The sequence below is a fragment of the Mixophyes fleayi genome, chromosome 9 (genome assembly GCF_038048845.1).
Source record: "Mixophyes fleayi isolate aMixFle1 chromosome 9, aMixFle1.hap1, whole genome shotgun sequence".
Taxonomy (NCBI): Eukaryota; Metazoa; Chordata; class Amphibia; order Anura; family Limnodynastidae; genus Mixophyes; species Mixophyes fleayi.
In genome coordinates, this window is record NC_134410.1 from 590,510 (window position 1) to 613,298 (window position 22,789).

The 22,789-nt window shown below is 43.0% G+C and overlaps 1 protein-coding gene across 1 annotated transcript; it reads left to right on the forward strand.

The window, feature by feature from the left end:
- Nucleotides 1-1,186: 1,186 nt before the first annotated feature.
- On the forward strand, nucleotides 1,187-21,723 carry LOC142101761 (calpain-1 catalytic subunit-like). Its single transcript, XM_075186169.1, has 13 exons — nucleotides 1,187-2,235; nucleotides 2,582-2,651; nucleotides 3,590-3,708; nucleotides 8,201-8,334; nucleotides 8,877-9,048; nucleotides 9,129-9,212; nucleotides 12,788-12,873; nucleotides 13,105-13,179; nucleotides 15,751-15,890; nucleotides 16,576-16,736; nucleotides 20,908-20,922; nucleotides 21,223-21,425; nucleotides 21,514-21,723. The coding sequence occupies exons 1-13, from the start codon at nucleotides 2,113-2,115 to the stop codon at nucleotides 21,521-21,523; spliced, it is 1,392 nt and encodes a 463-aa protein (XP_075042270.1). The 5' UTR covers nucleotides 1,187-2,112; the 3' UTR covers nucleotides 21,524-21,723.
- The last annotated feature ends 1,066 nt before the right edge of the window (nucleotides 21,724-22,789 follow it).

Sequence of the window (22,789 nt, forward strand, 5' to 3'; positions counted from 1 at the left end):
ATCTATCTATCTCATATCTATTTATCTATCTATCTATCTCATATCTATCTATCTATCTATTTATCGATCTATCTCATATCTATCTATCTATCTCTCTATCTACCTATCTATATCATATCTAACTATTTATCTATCTAACTCATATCTATCTATCTATCTCATATTTATCTATCTATCTATCTCATATCTATCTATCTAATATATATCTCATATCTATCTATCTAGTTATCTAATACCTATCTCATTTCTATCTATCTAATATCTATCTATCTATCTATCTCATATCTATCTATCTTCTATCTATCTATCTAATATCTATCTATCTATCTCATCTCTATCTATCTATCTATATATCTATCACATATCTATCTATCTATCTATCTCATATCTATCTCATATCTATCTATATATTTATCTCATATCTATCTATCTATATATCTCATATCTATCTATTTATCTATCTATCTATCTGTCTGTCTATCTCATATCTATCTATCTATCTCATATCTATTTATCTATCATCTATCTATTTATCGATCTATCTCATATCTATCTATCTATCTATCTATCTATCGCTCTATCTACCTATCTATATCATATCTAACTATTTATCTATCTATCTATCTCATATCTATCTATCTATCTATCTATCTCATATCTATCTATCTATTTAATATCTATATCATATCATATCAATCTATCTATCTATATATCGATCTAATATCTATCTCATATCTATCTATCTATCTATCTCATATCTATCTACCTATCTATCTCATATCTATCTATCTATCTCATATCTATCTATCTATCTATCTATCTTATATCTATCTATCTATCTAATATCTATCTCATATCTATCTATCTATCTATCTATTTATCTAATATCTATCTCATTTCTATCTATCTATATAATATCTATCTATATAATATCTATCTATCTATCTATCTCATATCTATCTATCTATCTCATATCGATCTATCTATCTCATATCTATCTCATATGTATCGCTCTATCTATCTATCTAATATCTATCTCATTTCTATCTTTCTTTCTATCTATCTATCTATCTATCTATCTATCTATGTTATATCTATCTATCTTATATTTATCTATCTATCTATCTCATAGAGATACCCAACTTACCCAACTTCGCTGTCTGGGCATTACCTTCAACTCCTCTCTCTCTTTTGCCTCCCCCCCCATTCAATCCCTCGCCCAAACCTGTCGCTTCCTGCTTTGCAATGTTGCCCGCATCCGGCTCTTCCTCTCTCAGGATGCCACCAAAACTATCATCCACGCACTCATTATCTCCCGCCTCGATTATTGCAACTTCCTCCTTACCGGCCTCCCCCTCTCTCACCTCGCCCCCCTCCGCTCTATTCTCAATGCGGCTGCAAGACTCATCTTCCTCTCTCTCGCCGCTCCTCCTCCGCCTCCCCTCTCTCCCTTGCCCTACACTGGCTCACCATCCCCTTCAGAATCCTTTTCAAACTCCTGACAACCATGTACAAGGCTCTCTCCCAGTCTACTGCCCCTTATATCTCTAACCTCCTCTCCATTCACACTCCTGCCCGCTCCCTGTGCTCAGCCAATGATCGCCGCCTCTTCTCCACCCTGGTCACCTCTTTCCAATCCAGAATCCAGGACTTCTCCCGTGCAGCCCTTCTTCACTGGAATGACCTCCCTCGCTCCATCGGTCTCTCTCCCAATCTAAGCTCCTTCAAACGGGCACTTAAAACTCACCTGTTCCATAAAGCCCAACATCCTTCCTCCTAACCCGTTATCCCCTCTCTCCAATACACGTCAACTGACTCCCTTTGTGCCTGAGTCTTGTTCACCCTCCCTTAGGATGTGAGCTCATTTGAGCAGGGCCCCTCTTCCCTTTTGTCTCCTCACCTGTTCTTCTGCTCCGTCCTTACTGCATTAGCCTGCCTGGAGCCTCTGAAGTTTTGGTATTTATTGCTTATTGTTCAGTAATGTCTTACCCTGTATAATCTACAGTTTGTGTAGTGTACGACGCTGCGGAACCCTTGTGGCGCCTAACAAATAAAGGATAATAATAATAATAATCTCATATCTATCTATCTATCTATCTATCTACCTCCAGGATGTGGGCCGGACAGGACTATCACAGTCTCCGTAATTTATGCCTGAAGACGGGAGAACTATTTCTTGACCCCATGTTTCCTGAAGACATTTCTGACCCTGGGGTTGAATGGAAGAGACCCCCGGTACGTCTGGGATTTAATGGTATATCTAAGTTATTAACATGGTGGAGTTATGCAGAATATTGCACAATACGTTATTATTACTCTTTACCACAGAGGTCTGGAGATGAGGACTGTAGATACGTAATACAAATATATCACAGTTCTATATCATTCACTTTTATATATTGTCATACAACGTCTGTAATCTGTGGTAAGACTCCTCATCTACCAGGAAGAAGGGGAATAAGGAAGTGGGAATGAGATAGAGGGAAAGAGGATGTAAATGAGAAAGGGATTGGGGATGGGAATCTGGAAAAGGGAATGAGGGTGGAGGTCAGAGTTTATTATGTTCCTTTTTTATCTGCAGGAGTTCTGTTCAAATCCTAAATTTATTGAGAGTGGAGCCAGTACCACAGATATCTGCCAGGGGGACCTAGGTAAATGCACCTAATAATTATATGCATCATACAAACTAACGTTAGGCCACATATTGTCATGCTGGAACTATCACACCAGCGTGAGCCATGGGCTGTGTCGCGCTACTACGTGAACTGCGGCCTACCTGCTGGTATTGACGCTGCTGGTCTAGGAGGCACGGAGTCTAAAAATGCCTCTGGTCTTCGCCAGGGACCCCCACAAGGGAGTTTGCTGCAGAGATGCGCAGGTCATGGCCCTCCAGGTAGCCACCAGCAAAGCAGATGATGAAGTAGCGTAGTCGTACAATCCAGGGCAGAACCGTGCAGACGTATAAGGTACCAAGGGAACAGGCAATAGCGAAGTCCGCTAGTCAGATGCCAAATCAGGAGATCCAAATAAACCAGAAGGAGAATCTAAGATCAGGGTCAGCAAAGCCGGGTCAGTAAACAAGGAGTCAGAGTACTAAGAACCAAACTGCAGTGCTGGAGCATAAGGGTACCTTGATACTCTGGCACTCTAATGGTGCCAGGGAATCCCTAAAATAATACATATTGCTTTCTGATTGGTTGCACTGGAATCGGTGGTTGATCAGCTGACCGCCAACAGAAGGAAGTAAAGGAGCGTCCCGTTGCCTGGCAACGGAGACGCAAGAGGTCTGCGATTGCGCTGGCAGCCGCCAGGACAGGAGAGAAGTAGAAGAGTCCTGAATGTGCGGGAATGGCGTCTACATTAGGACAATGTATTGACACAGAGTGTGTAGATGGACAGCCATAACTGTATGTAGTGACTACAGAATTATACCTACAATGAGCATTATACAGAGTGCGGATACAAAGGACAGGCCCTGTCTGCTTATAAATGGAATTGTGTCCGTCACTGGCGGCTGTAGTGTGGAATATGTTTGGCACGCTATAATATAATGATAATATTTATTGTTCTGTGTCCCTCCTCCATCCAGGTGATTGTTGGCTGCTGTCCTCTATCTCGTCACTAACACTCCATCCCTCACTCTTTTCCCGGGTGGTGCCCGATAACCAGAGCTTCAGCGATGGCTACTGCGGGATCTTCCATTTTCTGGTGCGAGATTCTGGTCCTATTCTCTGCTCCTCAGTTACTTTATTTACCTCTTGTACACCTTCCCCCACCCAGTGTAATATTTCTGAGCCGCTTAGGTAACAATTTGCCTCTGATGCCCCTAGCCATGGGGAAGCTTTACCTGATGCTAAATCCGGTCTGAACCAGCAAGGTGTATCCTGAGGGGAATGTCCACTCAAAGATATCAGATTCAGAACTGAAGTGTTAGATAGTAAAATTAGCTCAAAGAAATTCACCCAGGAGACAACGATCTCTAAGGGCCTCTCCTAGATTTGAGCACCAACGAATGGTGAGGCCTGGTCTAGCAGATGTGACTGGTGAGCGCCCGTCCTTGGGAGTACCACTGTGCTATGCATACAGGAACTCCATGACATAAAATAATCCTCCTTCAGTTGGAGGCTCAGACACAACGCCTTCAGATAGTTTGCAGATGTCCCAGTAATGTCTTCCTCTCAGAGAGCTACCACCACATCTAGCATTAATATTGGCAAATAGCCCAGAGAGGACATCACAGAACAGGTTAGATGATGGTGGTCCGTCTCTGAGGCTTATCATGTGACTTCTCTGAGGCTTATCATGTGACTTTCATCCATCCACCAACAAGGCTCCCACCAGGGGAATGGAGTAGGACTGGGGGTTTGATTCATGGGGTTTAGCACAGAATGAGAAAGGGTCCGGTACTGATCAGGAGGGAGGGTTGGAGCTGACCATGGACATTATACCATAATAGGCATATAATCAACCAATGTAGAGACTGACAGAGTGGCTCAGCAGAGGAAGAACGATTTGCAAGGAAAATCAATCTAACCGCTGCGTGCATAATAGATTGTAGGGGCTCAAGTCTGATTTTGGGAAGACCAGTAAGGAGGGAATTGCAACAGTCAATGTGGGAGATGATAAGTGCATGAATTAAAGTTTTTGCAGTGTCTTGTGTAAGATATGTGGGTATTCTGGAAATATTCTTTAGATGTATGTAACATGATTTAGATATAGAGTCGATGTGGAACAAAGGATAGTTGCGAGTAAAGGATTACACCTAGACAGCGAACTTGCGGGGTGGGATTTATGGTCATGTTATCAACAGAAATATAAATGTCAGGCAGGAAGCTTCTATTGGTGGGTGGGAATATTATTAACTCTGTTTTAGAAAGATTGAGTTTGAGTTGGTGAGAAGACATCTAAGATGAAATGGCAGAAAGACAGTCAGTAATGTGAGACAACACAGATGGTGAAAGATCAGGAGAGGATAGATAGATTTGTGTATCATCCGCATAGAGATGATACTGAAATCCAAAGGAGCTTATTAGTTTTCCAAGAGAAGTGGTGTAGATAGAGAATAGCAGAGGACCTAGGACTGAGCCTTGTGGTCTCCAACTGATAAAGGAAGCGGAACAGAGGTGGATCCAGAGAAATTAACACTGAAAGACCAATTAGATAGATAGGATGAGAACCAGGATAGGACAGTGCCTTCAAGACCTAGGGATTGTAGCGTTTGTATGAGGAGAGAGTGGTCAACAGTGTCAAATGCAGCAGAGAGATCCAGGAGAATTAGAGCTGAGAGATGGGACGGTAATTAGAGAGAGAGTTTGGGTCAGAATTTTGTTTTGGTTTTTTTCAGAATAGGAGTAATCACTGCATATTTATAAAATGATGGGAAGATACAGTAGAGAGATAGATTACAGATTTTAGTTAGAGGTGGAATGAGCACAGGAGACAAGGACCTACCAATTTGTGAGGGAATAGGATCAAGAGGACAGGAGGTAGAGTAGGAAGATAAGAAGAGAGTAGATGATTCATCTTCATTTGTGAGATCAAATGAAGAGAGAGTGTCAGAGGATGCTGGGATGGAATTGAGCTGATTGCTTGTTGAGGGAGATGACCCCATTTCTAGCCGGATCTTATCAATCTTGTCCTTGAAGTAGGAAGTAAGATCCTGGGCACTGATAGGGTTTGGGGTGGGAGAGTTTAGAAGAGATTCAAATGTGTTAAACAAGCGTTTGGGGTTTGAAGCCTGAGCATAGATGACAGATCAGTAGTATATTTGTTTAGCAGTGTCCAGAGCATTTTAATTGGAGTGGTAGATAGAAGTTTATGTGAGGAAATCCTTAGAGGTACGAGATTTACACCAGTGACGTTCTGCTTTACAGGAAAGTTTTTGAAGGTTTTGTGTTACTTTAGTGTGCTACGAGTGACATCAAAAGTCGACGTGAACTATGAATTTTCGCTGGAGCCACTTGATCAAGGGCTGTTGCTAAGGTTTGGTGAAAATGAGGTACTGCCATCTCAGGGGAGGAGAATGTAGAGATTGGGGAGAGAAGGTGTTGGAGAGAGGTAGAAAACTGTTGAAAATCAATAGATTTATGGAATATGTTGGCGCTATATAAATAAATGATAATGATGATAATGATAGAGTTAATATTCCTGCGGGTATAAGGAGTCTTGGAAGAGTTTGACACCAGGGAAGGTAAAGAACTGGGGGTGAGCGAGTAGCTAATAAGGTGATGATCCGAGAGGGGGAAAGGAGTGTTAAGGAAATTAGAAACTGAGCATAGTCTAGAGAAAACAAGATCAAGACAGTGGCCATCCTGATGAGTAGCAGATTCAATCCACTGGGAGAGGTCAAGTGAGGATGTTAGAGAGAGTAGTTTTAAAGCAGCATTGGAAGGTGGATTAAGCAATAGGGATGTTGAAATCACCCAGGATGATGATGGGGATGACAGAAGATTAGAAATGATGGAGCCATGCAGAAAAGTGTTCAAGAAATTGTTGGTGTGGACCAGGGGGACGATAGATGACAGCGATACACATAGAGAACGGGTTAAAAATCCTAACAGCATGTACTTCAAAAGATGTGAACGTGAGTGATGGGACATTTGGTATAACTGTGAATGTGCACTGTGGGGAGAGAAGTAGTCCAACCCTCCCTCCTTGTCTGCCTCCAGGTCTGGGGGTGTGGGTGAGATAGAGGCCACCAAGTGCTGCAGGTGAGGCAGTGTCTGATTGTATGAGCCATGTTTCAGTTATTGCCAGAAGGTTGAGGTTGTTTGAGAGGAAGAGATCATGAATGGAGATAAGTTTGTTACAAACAGAGCGTGCATTCCAAAGGGCACATTTAAAGGACTTTGGAATAGAGGGGAGGCAGGTGATGTGTTTGAGGTTTGCTATAGAGCGGTAGTGCTCTGATGTATGTGTGTGTGAGGAGTGTGGGGGACCTGGATTAGGTGATATATCACCAGCTAATAGAAGCAGAGAGAGAAAGTTAGGAAAGATGATTGTACAGTGTGTGACCCTCCATGTTCTGGTGAGAGGAGGAGGATGTTCAAGTACCAGTCCCACGTGGTGCGTTGTCCGCACGTCACTCATTTTGTAATTAGGTGTCTATTACATTAATGCGTACAGCATATGTCTAACAGTTTAATTATAAACCTTTGTCAGTGTAGACTTATAACAAACTTTTACTTATATGTGTATTGCTTATGTCTGCCTCCTCAATTATATCTATGTGTCACTTGATTATACACTCAGTACACATTAATAAGAAGGTTAAATATGTGTATCACATTTGTCTGCCTGCATAATTAAATACATTTTTGTATATAACACACGTTTGTGTGTTTCCTATAGAAGTGTACGAACGTACAATGTACACGTGTTAGTGAATGCATGAAGAAAATGTGTTACCTTCACTTTTTATGAGGTTTGGGGTGGTCACTATTGAACATGCTCTGCCCCTTATTTAAATTTTTGGGGCATATCGTTACATAGTCATTTCAGTGTGTACAAATTTCTAATCTTTGCTCACGACAATATGGCGGTGAAAAGTCGCTTCCCGGATGGTCGATATTTCGTTAATCATCTAAAACGTGACTAGTGTGTACGCATTAATTGTCCGAGCGATCGGACCTTCGGTCGAAGGGAAAGTCGTTGTAGATAACACATTGGTCGGAAAATTCTTCAGTGTGTACCGAGCCTAACGTATTCCAGGGAGAAATCAGATGTTGTCCAATGTTTGTCCAACTGTGGTGTTTATCTGTGCATGTTCCAAACACCTTGTGAGAAAATCCACTTAGTGTAAAAAAGCCCAAAACACGTCACACCCCAGACACGTCTTCCCCTTAGACTGAATGCAGATTATAGTGAGGCTGATGTCAGAATACACTGTGACCTATAGCTCGAGGAATGAATGTGTGAGATGGGACCACCATGGGAATGGACACGGATGACTGAAAGTGTTGCAGTGTGAGATATGCGGATGGTACTTCCATGGTTTCCATGTATGTGATACATGAAGGTCAGGTAGTTAGGACAAGGCAATGTTCTGCAGATGACTAGAATATTGGGTGTTTATAGTCAGTTCTGCTGCAGAATAACTATTGAGGTCTATGTCCTCAGTCAGACAGGTCTACCTATACTCCCAGTGTAAGTGTTGTCTTGGGGTGTTCTAATCCGGGATGTTGGGGTTGTATCTCTGCAGTTGTGGCAGTTTGGTGAATGGATTGATGTTGTCATAGACGACAGGCTCCCGACTAAGAATGGTCATCTCATGTACACAAAAAGCAACTCTCGGGAGGAGTTATGGAGTGCGCTGCTGGAGAAAGCCTACGCCAAGTATGTCAAAGACCAGTAACCCAACCTGGTAACATGATTATGAACATACACATCATACTACACGTTAGCTGTGGTGGTCTGAAATCCTAAAGACCAAGGTTACCTGGTGGGTGGATGTAAGGGTCAGAACCATGTGACTTGGTCTTTAGGGGTTTGATTCATGTGCCTTGATCTATAGGGGCCAGAATCATGTGACTTGGTCTATAATGACCAGAATCATGTGACTTGGTATATAGGGATTGGAACCATGTGCCTTGGTCTATAGGGGCCAGAATCATGTGACTTGGTCTATAGTTGTTGGAACCATGTGACTTAGTTTTTAGGGTCAGAATCCTGTGACTTGGTCTATAGGGGTCAGGATCATGTGACTTGGTCTACAACCTGCAAGGAGAGGCACAGGTTTGATTAAAACAAATGTAGACACTAATATAAAATCTAACACATATTAAACCATCACATCACAAACACCCCACTTGTAGATGCAGCTACACACAACACTCCAATATCATAATGATATATATATATATAATGTGTATGCGCAGGTTATGTGGGAACTATTCGGCACTGCAGGGGGGAACAATCCCAGAGGCACTGGAGGACTTCACTGGTGGAATAGCAGAGACTGTGAGTTTGTGGAGACAAACCCCGGAGGAGGTCTGGGATATGGTTATCCAATCAGAGAGCAGGAAGTCCCTCATGGCCTGTTATATACAGGTATGTAGCATCCTCTGCGGTACTCTGCACTGTCCTCAGACACTACATCCTGCACTCACACAACCCTTATCTCCTGGAAGGTCTCCGATCCCAGGGACATTGGACATGTTAATGAGGACGGGCTGGTCCTGGGACACGCATACTCGGTTATAGGAGGCCAGGAGGTGAGTACACACCACAGCTGACCTGCTCGACCCAACAGGTGTCCAGACGTATAGCAGGGACATACAGTGTATAATATCTCACACACAGGGGGTGTCATTGATATATGATCATATATGCTGAGTAATACATTGATATATGGTGATATATACCGAGTGATACATTGATATATGCTGATATATACAGAGTGATACATAAATATATGGTGATATATTTTGAGTGATAATCTTCCCCATCTCTTTTAAACATGCTCTTGTCTCCCCCATCATGACCTTCTCCTCGCTAAATCTAATAGACACTACTCCCTACTTATCCTTCTTGACCTCTCTGCTGCCTTTGATACCGTTGACCACGCACTCCTTTTGCAAACTCTCAAATCTATAGGTCTCTGTAACACCGTCCTCTCCTGGTTTTCCTCTTACCTCACCAACCGCTCCTTCTCAGTCTCTACTCATGATTCTACATCACCCCCTCTTCCCCTACCCACTTTTCTCCCTCTACACCTCTTCCCTTGGTGTCCTCATTTGCTCCTTTGGCCTCCAGTACCACCTCCATGCTGATGATACCCAAATTTATCTTTCATCCCCTGACCTCTCCCCTTCCCTTCTGTCTCATGTCTCCTCCTGTCTCTCGGCCATCTCATCTTGGATGTCCCAACGCTTCCTTAAACTCAATATTTCCAAGACCGGGCTTATAGTCTTTCCCCCTGCCAGGACTCTCCCACCTCCCCCCCTCTCTATTTCTGTTAATAACACTACCCTCGTTTTTGTCCCCCAAGTCCGATGCCTTGGGGTCATCCTGATTTATATGGTGATATATACCCATTGATACATTGATATATGGTGATATATATACCGAATGATACATTGATATATGGTGATATATATACAGTGATACATTGATATATGGTGATATATACAGAGTGATACATTGATATATGGTGATATATACAGTGTGATACATTGATATATGGTGATATATATACAGAGTGATACATTGATATATGGTGATATATACTGAGTGATACATTGATATATGGTGATATATATTCACCGAGTGATACATTGATATATGGTGATATATACTGAGTGATACATTGATATATGGTTGTCACTCACCGGACCGTGAGTGCCTCTTCCCGGACATTTAGGAACCGTGGCCGTCCACCATCCTGAGGGTCTGCGCATGCGCAGCCCTTTTCTATACTTCAGTGTATACCCCTTTAACTTAATTGGCAGATCAGGCAACCTCCCTATATTAAGCACCTGTGGTCACTACCACGTTGCCTGATCTTGGAGTCTCATTCCTCATGAGTCTCTGAAGGTGTTCCTGTATTACTTGTGTATTCAGTGCTGCTGATTCCTGTGGTTTCCAAACCACTTCTACTACTGTGGTTCCATACCACTTCTACCATCAACTGTATCATCGTGACTGCCAGCTGACTACTATCCGCTGCCTCTGTGCACTACAGTCTCCTGCTTGCAACTCGCCTGCGTTCAACATCGTGACTGCCAGCTGACTACTATCCGCTGCCTCTGTGCACTACAGTCTTCTGCTTGCAACTCGCCTGTGTTCAACATCGTGACTGCCAGCTGATTACTATCCGCTGCCTCCGTGCACTACACTCTCATCTCATCTTTGCTGTGACTTCCTCGAGACTGCCGCTTTTCATTACCATCTGCTACACTTCGTGATCTACAGCTCCTGCCCTGCGCTGCACTCCTGTTTCCCATCGCTGTTGGTTCCTGTGGTTGCTACTGGTTACCTCCGTGTGCCGCTGAGTCCTGCCGCTGTGGTCAGCGCTATCGTCCATCTCCTGCTGATCCACTCTCCACGCCTTCACGTGTTCCACTGGCCTCTACCCTCCTGTCAGCATTGGATTTGTATCTCTTCTACTACCCTCTGCTGGATCATCTCCATTCTCCTGGGTTTCCTATGAGTCCAGTTCCACGTGTTGCTGACTCCTGTGGATTCGTGTCCCTGTCGGTCTACTCACCTGTGCGCTGCACCTGCTAGACCGCTGCTTCTCCTATCCAGGGACTTCCTATCCAGTCGGTCTCCAGCCGCTCAGGTACCGCTGCAATCCCATCTGACTGCTACTGCTGAACCACGGTATGCATACTTCTCATTGACTGTGCTGTGTATTGCATATCTTGCTGGACTGTGTTTGGTTCTCTCTGGAGTCTGCTATCCGCTGAGTCTATTGCCATCATTGACTGTGTTATCATTGTGCTGGACTACTTCAAGAGACTTTCTAGATTGCAGACCTGATCAGTCATTTACATATATATATACCTATATTGTGCATATTACTGTGGATCGTGTATAAGGTGCCTGTGTATATCCTGTGTTGCAGTCTTCCCCCGTGCACCTCCTCACATATATATGCAGTGGTACAACTTGCTGATGTCAGACCACTGATCCCTGTTTCCGGTATCACCTGTTCCATTATCCTCTCACATAGCAGTGGTACAACTTGCTACCGCAGACCACTGACTACCTGGATACCTCCACTTGGATTCCATTCCTTCACTCAGACAGCGGTACAACTTGCTACCCGCAGACCGCTGACTCTCATCACCTCCTTGTTTCTGTTGGACATTCCACCTCACTATAGCAGTGGTACAACTTGCTATCGCAGACCACTGACTACCTTCACGTGTCCTTGTCCATACAGTTCCTTGTGTATCATTACCTCATTATTACCAGTGTTGCTAGTCATAGACTTTCCTGAGCATCTCATCGGCCATCATTTCATGTTCCGTGATCACCCAGCTACCAGAGTACCCTATTACCATCTACATTGCTCTGGTAAGCCTACCATCTGGTGATCCCTGGGTAAAGACTCCTAGTGCCCGTGACAATGGTGATATATACTGAGTGATACATTAATATATGGTGATATATACTAAGTGATACATTGATATATGGTGATATATACTAAGTGATACATTGATATATGGTGATATATACTGAGTGATAGATTGATATATGGTGATATATACAGAGTGATACATTGATATATGGTGATATATACTGAGTGATACATTGATATATGGTGATATATATTCACCGAGTGATACATTGATATATGGTGATATATACTGAGTGATACATTGATATATGGTGATATATATTCACCGAGTGATACATTGATATATGGTGATATATACTGAGTGATACATTAATATATGGTGATATATACTGAGTGATACATTGATATATGGTGATATATATTCACCGAGTGATACATTGATATATGGTGATATATACTAAGTGATACATTGATATATGGTGATATATACTGAGTGATACATTAATATATGGTGATATATACTGAGTGATACATTAATATATCGTGATATATATACAGAGTGATACATTAATATATCGTGATATATACTGAGTGGGTGGAAAGTGAATTTATTTTCTTCTAAATCCTAAATGTATTTGTGAGTCATGTACTGATGATGGGTAGTTTATGTAATGTGTGTGCTATATATAATTTATTATCAAATAGTCATTTATAATTGGGCAGAGTCCCCTTTATGTCATTGTGGTGTTTCTCTCACCCCAGGTGACCCACAGCTCCGGAGAAGTCGCTCTCATCCGACTGAGGAATCCCTGGGGCTTCACCGAGTATAATGGAGACTGGAGCGACAAGTGAGTCAGGGGGGCTTATTTTATAGACATGATTCAGAACAATGGTCCATTAAATACATAGCAAGTATAGAACATGGAACTAATGCATATCCGACATCGATCATGTATCTGCCGTAAACAAGTGTACTGTTTCCATGGAAACGGTTGTACTTGCAGGAAACTGTCCAGTGATGTTCTACAGTAGACGCAGTCTTAGCGCCCCCTGGTAATAACAATGTGATCTGATTACAGATCTATGGAGTGGAAGTCGGTGTCAGATGAGGAACAGAAAGCGTTAAATCTCCAGAGGGAAGATGGGGAATTCTGGTAATGTGGCTGTGTATTAGTTACTGCTGTATACGCTGATTTACATCATTTGTATATTAGGGTGTATTATAACTAGAGATGGGCGGGTCCGGTTCCCCGAATACCAAACCCACCCGAACTTTGGGTATCCGAGTACCGAGCTGAGTAGCTCGGTACTCTCCCGCCCGCTCCGAATCCAAATCGAGGCCGAACGTCATCGTGACGTCCTCGGATCTCGGGGCTCGGTTCTCGCGATACTTCAAGATTATAAATACACGCCTCCACAGCAATCCATCGCCATTTGACAGAGGGAGAGAGCAGGGTGTAGTCACAGACTGATTAGAGCAGGGACAGAGAATCCAATATTCTTATTACAATTGCTGTAACAAAAATTGCTAGAGAAGAGAGGAAGAGAGGAGGATAGAGGTTTTTTTTTTTTTCAATATTTGGCACTCCCCGGTGCTTTTGGGGTGTCCCCCATAATTGTGCATAAATATTTCTGGCTGTCAAAATTAATATCTGTCAGCAATATCTACCAAATAATTTTGAGCACTCCCCAGTGCTTTTGGGGTGTCCCTCATAATTGTGCATAAATATTTCTGGCTATCAAAAGTCATATTTGTCAGCAGTATCTTACCAAATAATTTTTACCACTACAAGTGCTTTGCGCTCAGAATGGATTCAAAGCACTCCACATATGATCAGAATGAGCAAACAGGTTCTGTCACCAGTCCTGATGTTAGTGTTCCCAGTACGTCATCTGGGCAAGGCGATGTCAAACTACACAGTGTTTCGAAATCAGTCCAAAAAACCAAAACCCCCAAAAAATTTACTGTGTTGAAGCGAAAAAGAAGTGTTACTGAGCAAAAGTTAAGTGCCGATAAAAAAAAAATTGCCAACATGCCATTCTACACACGCAGTGGCAAAGAGAGAATGAGGCCTTCACCTTTGGCTATTAGTGGCAGATCCCAAAAAGTTACCGAGCCTACAATTGGTGCACAACTACTGTTACACGTCAAAGCCGAGCTGCAAGATAACAGTAAGGCATTAGAGGATAATGTTTGCTCTGATTCACAAATGACACCAATCCCTGTGGAGAGTCCATCCACCAGTGGGATGTCTAATCGTGAGCATTCTGTTAGTGACAGTGTACCCATAAAGAAGGGCCCATTCAGCAGTTCTGCTGATGTGTGCCTGAACAGCCCGAGTGTAGCCGGTGATACACCAATTGAGGATGCCACTTTGGAAATAGAAGAGGATGAGGGGGAGATTTGTGGAGGTGACGAGGGCGCTAATGAGGATGTTGATGATTATGATGCAGACAGATTATTATTATTATTATTATCATTTATTTGTTAGGCGCCACAAAGTATCCGCAGCGCCGCACACAGTACTAACAGTAGTCTATACAGGGTGAAACCATACAGAACAATGAACAAAAAGATACCAAATTGCCTTTCTCAATTTCTATTTATATTCTAGATTATATAACGGCTGAATAGTTTTCTATTTTACTCCTAGTGGAGAGGGGATCTGATGCAGACAGATACCAAACTGCCTTTGTCCATTTCTTTGTATATTCAAATTTCTAGTTCTACAGTCTGTGCAGGCTGCTTTTTTTTCCATTTTACTACAAGTGGAGGGCGGGGGGGGGGGGGGGGCAATAGATAGCCACCAAACTACCGTGGTCCATTTAATTTTACTTTCTAGTTCCACAGTCTGTGCAGGCTGCTTTTTTTAATATTCAACTACAAGTGTAGGGTGTAATATACACCCAAAGACGATGGCTACATTGCCAATAATCAAAGATGGAGGAGGTAGACAACCAGGTTTGTCTGTATAATTTGCAGACAAGTGTTCGAATTAAGGACGGCTTACCAGGGATTAAACAGTTTTTTTCATAATTTATTAGCTTTAGAATTACCTCACTTATCTAAGAAACTGGTGGAGCACTAAATTAGGTTATTTTAGACCAAAAAAAATGTATTTTTTTCGAAAATAGCAAAACAAAACCAAAACCAAAACCAAAACACGAAGGTAATCCAGATCCAAAACCGAATACAAAACCAAAACACGGGGGTCAGTGACCATCTCTTATTATAACTCAAAACAGAAAAGTAGGGACATAAGCGTATCATAGAATGAAATAAAAACACACAGATTACACACGTGGATCCCGTCCCTGTCTTTGTATTTGCCTCGTTCACTGAACTACACATAGAAGTGACCTGGTTCTTACAGTCCTGGATTGTGGAAAAAGTAAATATTATTATTATCTTTTATTTATATAGCACCAGTTCATATTACGCTGTACGTTTGTGCGTCTACGGCCGCAGAACCTGCGTTGTTTCCAGAGCCGGATAATAGGTCGGGCAACTGGGTAGATAACTCCAGGGCCCCACAAACTAAGTGCCCCCCCCTAAGGAAGGGGGGGGGTTACTCTATGTGCCAATAGGAAGTTAAGAGCAGACTACGGAGTATATTGTTTATTTATCATACTTTGGGGCTCTGGATTACTGCTGTGGTTGGAGGGGCATACCAAGTGGTGCAGAGCCGTGTCACCCTGTAATCTGCCTGGTACAATCCGCACAGGATGCTCCTCGACGATGTTTGCGGCCTGTTCTCCTGGATTGTGATCTGCAGTGCGGAGCTGGACACACCCCATTATAACGCTACTCACCTGCGCGGACGGTGGGAGAGCGGGGTCAATGCGGGAGGAGGACGCAGACTGAGTGAGTCGCTATAATATAAGATAATACTTCAATGTGTGACAATAAAATGATCCAAAGAAAGGGCCACAGGGGCCCCACAATCATGCAGGACACATGGGAAAGTCATTTTATCATCACCTCACATTTTAAAATCATTGTTATAAGGATAGAAAAGAATCCTCAAAATCTACAAAAATCAGATCTCGCACTTGGTAATTAGTGAATTTATAACATATTATCTCTACATCTTACTGCTTCCTTCTGGCCAAAATAAACTACATCAAAGTTGTTTCTAACCTATCTACTTGTGAGCTGTAGTCAGAGCTCTCTTTGGCTCCTCCCATTGACACCATCGCTGCTGTTACTTTTTTTTTCATTACAAGAACTTTGTTTCACTCTAATAAGTGTAAATTTTGTATTTCAAACACAAGGAGAATACAAAAGAATAACAATAGTTACAGATGATCTTATCAGTCAGGGATATGAGTGATGAAAACAGCGACCGGCTCATGTCATTATTTGATTTTCTCTTTCTTATTTTCTACTGTTTTATATTTTAAAAATAATTCTTATATGTTTCAATAGTTTTTGAAAGCTTCCACCGTTAAGGAGATTTTTGTGCATCGTTTAATAATTATCGCATGTTTATATGAGTCACTATTAATACTACAGATATGGGAGTGTGACTCAAACCTATATATTACAGAATCTTTCTTCACCAACCCACAATTCCGACTCCGCGTGGGAGTGGATTCAGAGGAAGGGGTGGAGCCTGGCACTGCAGAGGAGCGCTGGGCAGTGCTGGTGGAGTTGATGCAGACTGACAGAAGGAGAGACAAGCTTCATATTGCATGTAACCTCTACAGAGCAAGTACCTCTTCTTCATTGTTACTGTGTCCTTAGTCCCCTGGTGCATTGTCCTAGCAGAAGATTAGTATTAATGGGAGATCTCTGGGCAATAATATAATCAGGGAGTAATCACTGGACACGCAGGGCCTGATTCATTAAGGAGCAGATATGGCGATACGTGCCGTAGAACCAGACCATACGCCAGAGAATGTAAATAACGTTCAATTCATCTTCCAGCGCAGAGGACCCTACTATAGCCTATGATTTTAGGCAGGGAACGGGGAGAGGACTGGGTGTATACCCGTAGTCACTGTACAGTGAGGGCGTATACCCGTAGTCACTGTACAGTGAGGGCGTATACCCGTAGTCACTGTACAGTGAGGGCGTATGCCTGTAGTCAGTGTACAGTGAGGGCGTATGCCTGTAGTCAGTGTACAGTGAGGGTGTATACCCGTAGTCACTGTACAGTGAGGGCGTATGCCTGTAGTCAGTGTACAGTGAGGGCGTATGCCTGTAGTCAGTGTACAGTGAGGGCGTATGCCTGTAGTCAGTGTACAGTGAGGGCGTATACCCGTAGTCACTGTACAGTGAGGGCGTATACCCGTAGTCACTGTACAGTGAGGGCGTATACCCGTAGTCACTGTACAGTGAGGGCGTATGCCTGTAGTCACTGTACAGTGAGGGCGTATACCCGTAGTCACTGTACAGTGAGGGCGTATACCCGTAGTCAGTGTACAGTGAGGGTGTATGCCCGTAGTCACTGTACAGTGAGGGCGTATACCCGTAGTCAGTGTACAGTGAGGGCGTATGCCTGTAGTCAGTGTACAGTGAGGGCGTATACCCGTAGTCACTGTACAGTGAGGGCGTATACCCGTAGTCAGTGTACAGTGAGGGCGTATGCCCGTAGTCAGTGTACAGTGAGGGCGTATGCCCGTAGTCAGTGTACAGTGAGGACGTATGCCTGTAGTCAGTGTACAGTGAGGGCGTATGCCTGTAGTCAGTGTACAGTGAGGGCGTATGCCCGTAGTCAGTGTACAGTGAGGGCGTATGCCTGTAGTCAGTGTACAGTGGGGACGTGCCCAGCTGGAGCGCACGCAGGAGCGGCTGATCCAAGCTTTGGACATCTCTCAGGTACGTGATTTTCTGTTGTATCACTGGTACCAGCTACAGGTCAGGTGTAAGTGCTGATTACTAGTGATGGCGGCTGTGTATACAGCTACAGGTCAGGTGTAAGTGCTGATTACTAGTGATGACGGCTGTGTATACAGCTAGAACATGTGTTTGTATCAGGAGCAACTGTAATAATGTATTTTATGTACAGTAGACATTAATAACATCCTAATAAATGTATTTTCTCAGAAAAAAAACCCTAATATTTTGTCATTAATGACTATGGGCCTGATTTATTAAGGAACTTATGCAAGAGATTGAGTAAGTTTTCTTACTTAAGCTGGACAGAACCATGTTGCAATGAAAGGGGTGCAAATTAGTTTATTATTTTTCACATAAGTTAAATACTGGGGGCCTGATTCATTAAGGAAAATTAATCAAAAGCACGTAAGACAAAACCATGTTACATTGGAGGGGAGGTAAATATAAAATGTGAGGACAGATGTATATTTGGGGTAGGGCATGTCCTAGATCAACTTTAAATTTCAGTATACAAATAAGCCATCACGTATTTGTGCTACATGAAAAAACAGCCAATATTTAACTTATGTGCAAAATAATAAACTAATTTGCACCCCTTGTATTGTAACATGGTTTTTTCCAGGAGAAAACGTAAGTAAAAAAAAATTAGTACTGTCCTTAATGAGTCAGGCCCTATATTATTAACAGGTGACAATCAGTGATTTTTCTGTGAGTTATTTTGTGACTATATATCCCACATATGTATTGGACGTATCCTGCAGTGTCTTTTAGAGCAGAGCGGACCTAGACCCATATTCATCACCAGATGTATCTTCACATCCGCTCCTTGTTACATACGGACGTCTGTATGTGATATATGTGAGGTTTTCTTTAAAAAAAAAAAATGCACAATATGTTCATTTTTCGTGTCTTAATGAGTCAGGCCCTCGGTGTTGTATGGAGGTATCAACTGGCCTAATATCACTGTCTGTGTTGTCCCAAATTCACCAAGATGCCCAATAAAGATCCATCAGAAATCATTAAGTGGCATGTTGGAAGATGATCATATCAGCCAGTGTTTGTGGGGGCTTATTCCAACCACGGGATCTGGCTGCCTACAGAATAATGGTAACACAGACAGGAGAAGGGATAAGGCATTGACAATATACAGTCAAGTCCATAAATATTGGGACATTGACACAATTCGCATATTTTGGCCTCTATACACCACCACAATGGATTTGAAATGAAACAAACAAGATGTGCTTTAACTGCAGACTTTCAGCTTTAATTTGAGGGTATTTACATCCAAATCAGGTGAACGGTGTAGGAATTACAATGGTTACTATATGTGCCTCCCACTTTTTAAGGGATCAAAAGTAATGGGACAATCGACTCAAAACCTATTTCATGGATATGTGTGGGCTACTCCCTCGTTATTTCATCATCAATTAAACAGGTAAAAGGGGTTGATTCTAGATGTGACATTTGCATTTGGAATTTGTTGCTGTTGACTCTCAATATGAGATCCAAAGAGCTGTCACTATCAGTGAAGCAAGCCATCATTAGGCTGAAAAATCAAAACAAACCCATCGGAGAGATGGCAAAAACATTAGGTGTGGCCAAATCAACTGTTTGGAACATTCTTAAAAAGAAAGAACGCATCGGAGAGCTGAGCAACACCAAAAGACCCGGAAGACCACGGAAAACAACTGTGGTGGATGACAGAAGAATATTTTCCCTGGTGAAGAAAAGCCCTTCACAACAATTGGCCAAAGTAAGAACACTCTCCAGGAGGTAGGTGTATATGTGTCAAAGTCAACAATCGAGAGAAGACTTCACAAGAGTGAATATAGAGGGTTCACCACAAGATGTAAACCATTTGTGAGCCACAAAAACAGGAAGACCAGATTACAGTTTGGCAAACAACATCTAAAAAAGCCATTACAGTTCTGGAACAACATCCCATGAACAGATGAGACAAAGATCAACTTGTACCAGAGTGATGGGAAGAGAAGAGTATGGAGAAGGAAAGAAACTGCTCATGATCCAAAACATACCACCTCATCAGTGAAGCATGGTGGTGGTAGTGTCATGGCGTGGGCATGTATGGCTGCCAATGGAACTGGTTCCCTTGTATTTATTGATGATGTGACTGCTGACAAAAGCAGCAGGATGAATTCTGAAGTGTTTCGTGCAATATTAATGCTTCAGAACTCATTGGACGGCGCTTCACAGTGCAGATGGACAATGACCCGAAGCATACTGCAAGAGCAGCCAAAGAGTTTTTTTTAAGGCTAACAAGTGGAATGTTATGCAATGGCCAAGTCAAGCACCTGACCTGAATCTGATTGAGCTGCATTTCACTTGATGAAGACAAAACTGAAGGGAAAATGCCCCAAGAACAAGCAGGAACTGAAGACAGTTGCAGTAGAGGCCTGGCAGAGCATCACCAGGGATGAAACCCAGCATCTGGTGATGTCTATGCCTTCCAGAATTCAGGCTGTAATTGACTGTAAAGGATTTGCAACAAAGTATTAAAAAGTGAAAGTTTGATGTAGGATTGTTTAGTTTGTCCCATTACTTTTGGTCCCTTAAAAAGTGGGAGGCATATACAGAAACTGTTGTAATTCCTACACTGTTCACCTGATTTGGATGTAAATTCCCTCAAATTAAAGCTGAAAGTCTGCAGTTAAAGCACATCTTGTTTGTTTCATTTCAAATCCATTGTGGTGGTGTATAGAGCCCAAAATATGAGAATTGTGTCAATGTCCCAATATTTATGGACTTGACTGTATATCTGCTGCCCCCGAACCAGTGGTGCCCCCGGCCACAGCCACGTGTCTGCCCAGCCGCTCTGCCAGCTCTCTCCTCCGTTATACAAACTACCGGGAACATTTATGTACAAAAGTTGTGCAATATTGCAACTAATTTAAACTTTTATATCAAGAATCCAGTTATTATTACTAAATAAACGGGCAGAATAGAAAAGTGACATTTTTATATGTAATACTTTCATTTTTCCGCCTCTGATAATATCCTCTTTTTCTTTCTTTAGGTTCCTAAAGACCAGGTAAGAGTCTGTAATATAATGGCTGCTCCCCCCCCCCTTCCCCTCTCGATGCTGGGGGCACCCCACCTCCTCTCCTGTCCAGACATTGGAGCCGGGACTTTTCCTTCTTGCAGGAAGTTACAGATTTGTGTTAAACAAACCTTTGATATTTGTATTTATAATTATGGTTATGACTATTTATAAATATCCAGAAAGCAGTGTTCTCTGAGAGCCCCTCTTACCCCAGAGCCCATCGCAGATGCCTGTTCAGCCAACCCTGTAACAACCGGCCAATCAGTAGTAACACAATTCATGTTGTAGGTGTCTCATCCCAGGCTGGACCGAGGTTTCTTCACAAGGAGTCGGCCAGTGTGTGACACAGGGGACCCCGAGAACAGCCGCGGGGTGACTATGCGGGCATGTGTGGCCCCTGGGGATTATGTCATCGTGCCGTCCACGTATGACCCCAATCAGGAGGGGAACTTCTATATCAGAGTGTACTGTGAGAGACAGGCAGAGGACAGGTATGTGCCGCGGTTCTGTAGGTGAGTGACAGACACAGGGCTGCATGACGGGGTTTGTCTTGATCTAAATTACTTGTCTCATTTTCAGGACTGACTGAAGCAAATACCAACTTCTAGCAACAAACAGGAGTCCACCCTGCAACTATAACACCCAGAAGATACTGCTACAGGAAATACCCTCCCCCACCGCCCACATACATGGGAAACATACATGCAAAGATCATACTAGTGATCACATGTTGTAAAGAGACATTACATGGATGTATCAATAAATGTCCTGAATAGAAAATTGAAATAAACGTAGAATTTATCACTAGTAATCCATTGTTCTAGTCATTGTCCTGGCATATGGCCCCTACGCAGCAACAGTGACACCCGCATAGACAGTGACAGCAGTGTGATACCCGCATAGACAGTGATAGTAATGTGACACCCGCATAGACAGTGACAGCAATGTGACATCCGCATAGACAGTGACAGCAGTGTGATACCCGCATAGACAGTGATAGCAATGTGACACCCGCATAGACAGTGACAGCAATGTGACACCCGCATAGACAGTGATAGCAATGTGACACCCACATAGACAGTGACAGCAGTGTGATACCCGCATAGACAGTGATAGCAATGTGACACCCGCATAGACAGTGACAGCAATGTGACACCCGCATAGACAGTGATAGCAATGTGACACCCACATAGACAGTAACAGCAGTGTGACACCCGCATAGACAGTGACAGCAATGTGACACCCGCATAGACAGTGACAGCAGTGTGACACCCGCATAGACAGTAACAGCAGTGTGACACCCGCATAGACAGTGATAGCAATGTGACACCCACATAGACAGTAACAGCAGTGTGACACCCGCATAGACAGTGACAGCAGTGTGATACCCGCATAGACAGTGATAGCAATGTGACACCCACATAGACAGTAACAGCAGTGTGACACCCGCATAGACAGTGACAGCAATGTGACACCCGCATAGACAGTGACAGCAGTGTGACACCCGCATAGACAGTAACAGCAGTGTGACACCCGCATAGACAGTGATAGCAATGTGACACCCACATAGACAGTAACAGCAGTGTGACACCCGCATAGACAGTGACAGCAATGTGACACCCGCATAGACAGTGACAGCAGTGTGACACCCGCATAGACAGTGATAGCAATGTGACACCCACATAGACAGTAACAGCAGTGTGACACCCGCATAGACAGTGACAGCAATGTGACACCCGCATAGACAGTGACAGCAATGTGACATCCGCATAGACAGTGACAGCAGTGTGACACCCGCATAGACAGTGACAGCAATATGACATCCGCATAGACAGTGACAGCAGTGTGACACCCG

Bases quoted from the DNA above. Each gene is read 5' to 3' on its own strand.
- LOC142101761 (XM_075186169.1), top strand. From the start codon at position 2,113: ATGTGGGCCGGACAGGACTATCACAGTCTCCGTAATTTATGCCTGAAG. The intron at 12,874-13,104 runs GTGAGTCAGGGG...ATCTGATTACAG, and splicing joins AATGGAGACTGGAGCGACAA to ATCTATGGAGTGGAAGTCGG. The intron at 13,180-15,750 runs GTAATGTGGCTG...CAATCCGCACAG, and splicing joins AGGGAAGATGGGGAATTCTG to GATGCTCCTCGACGATGTTT.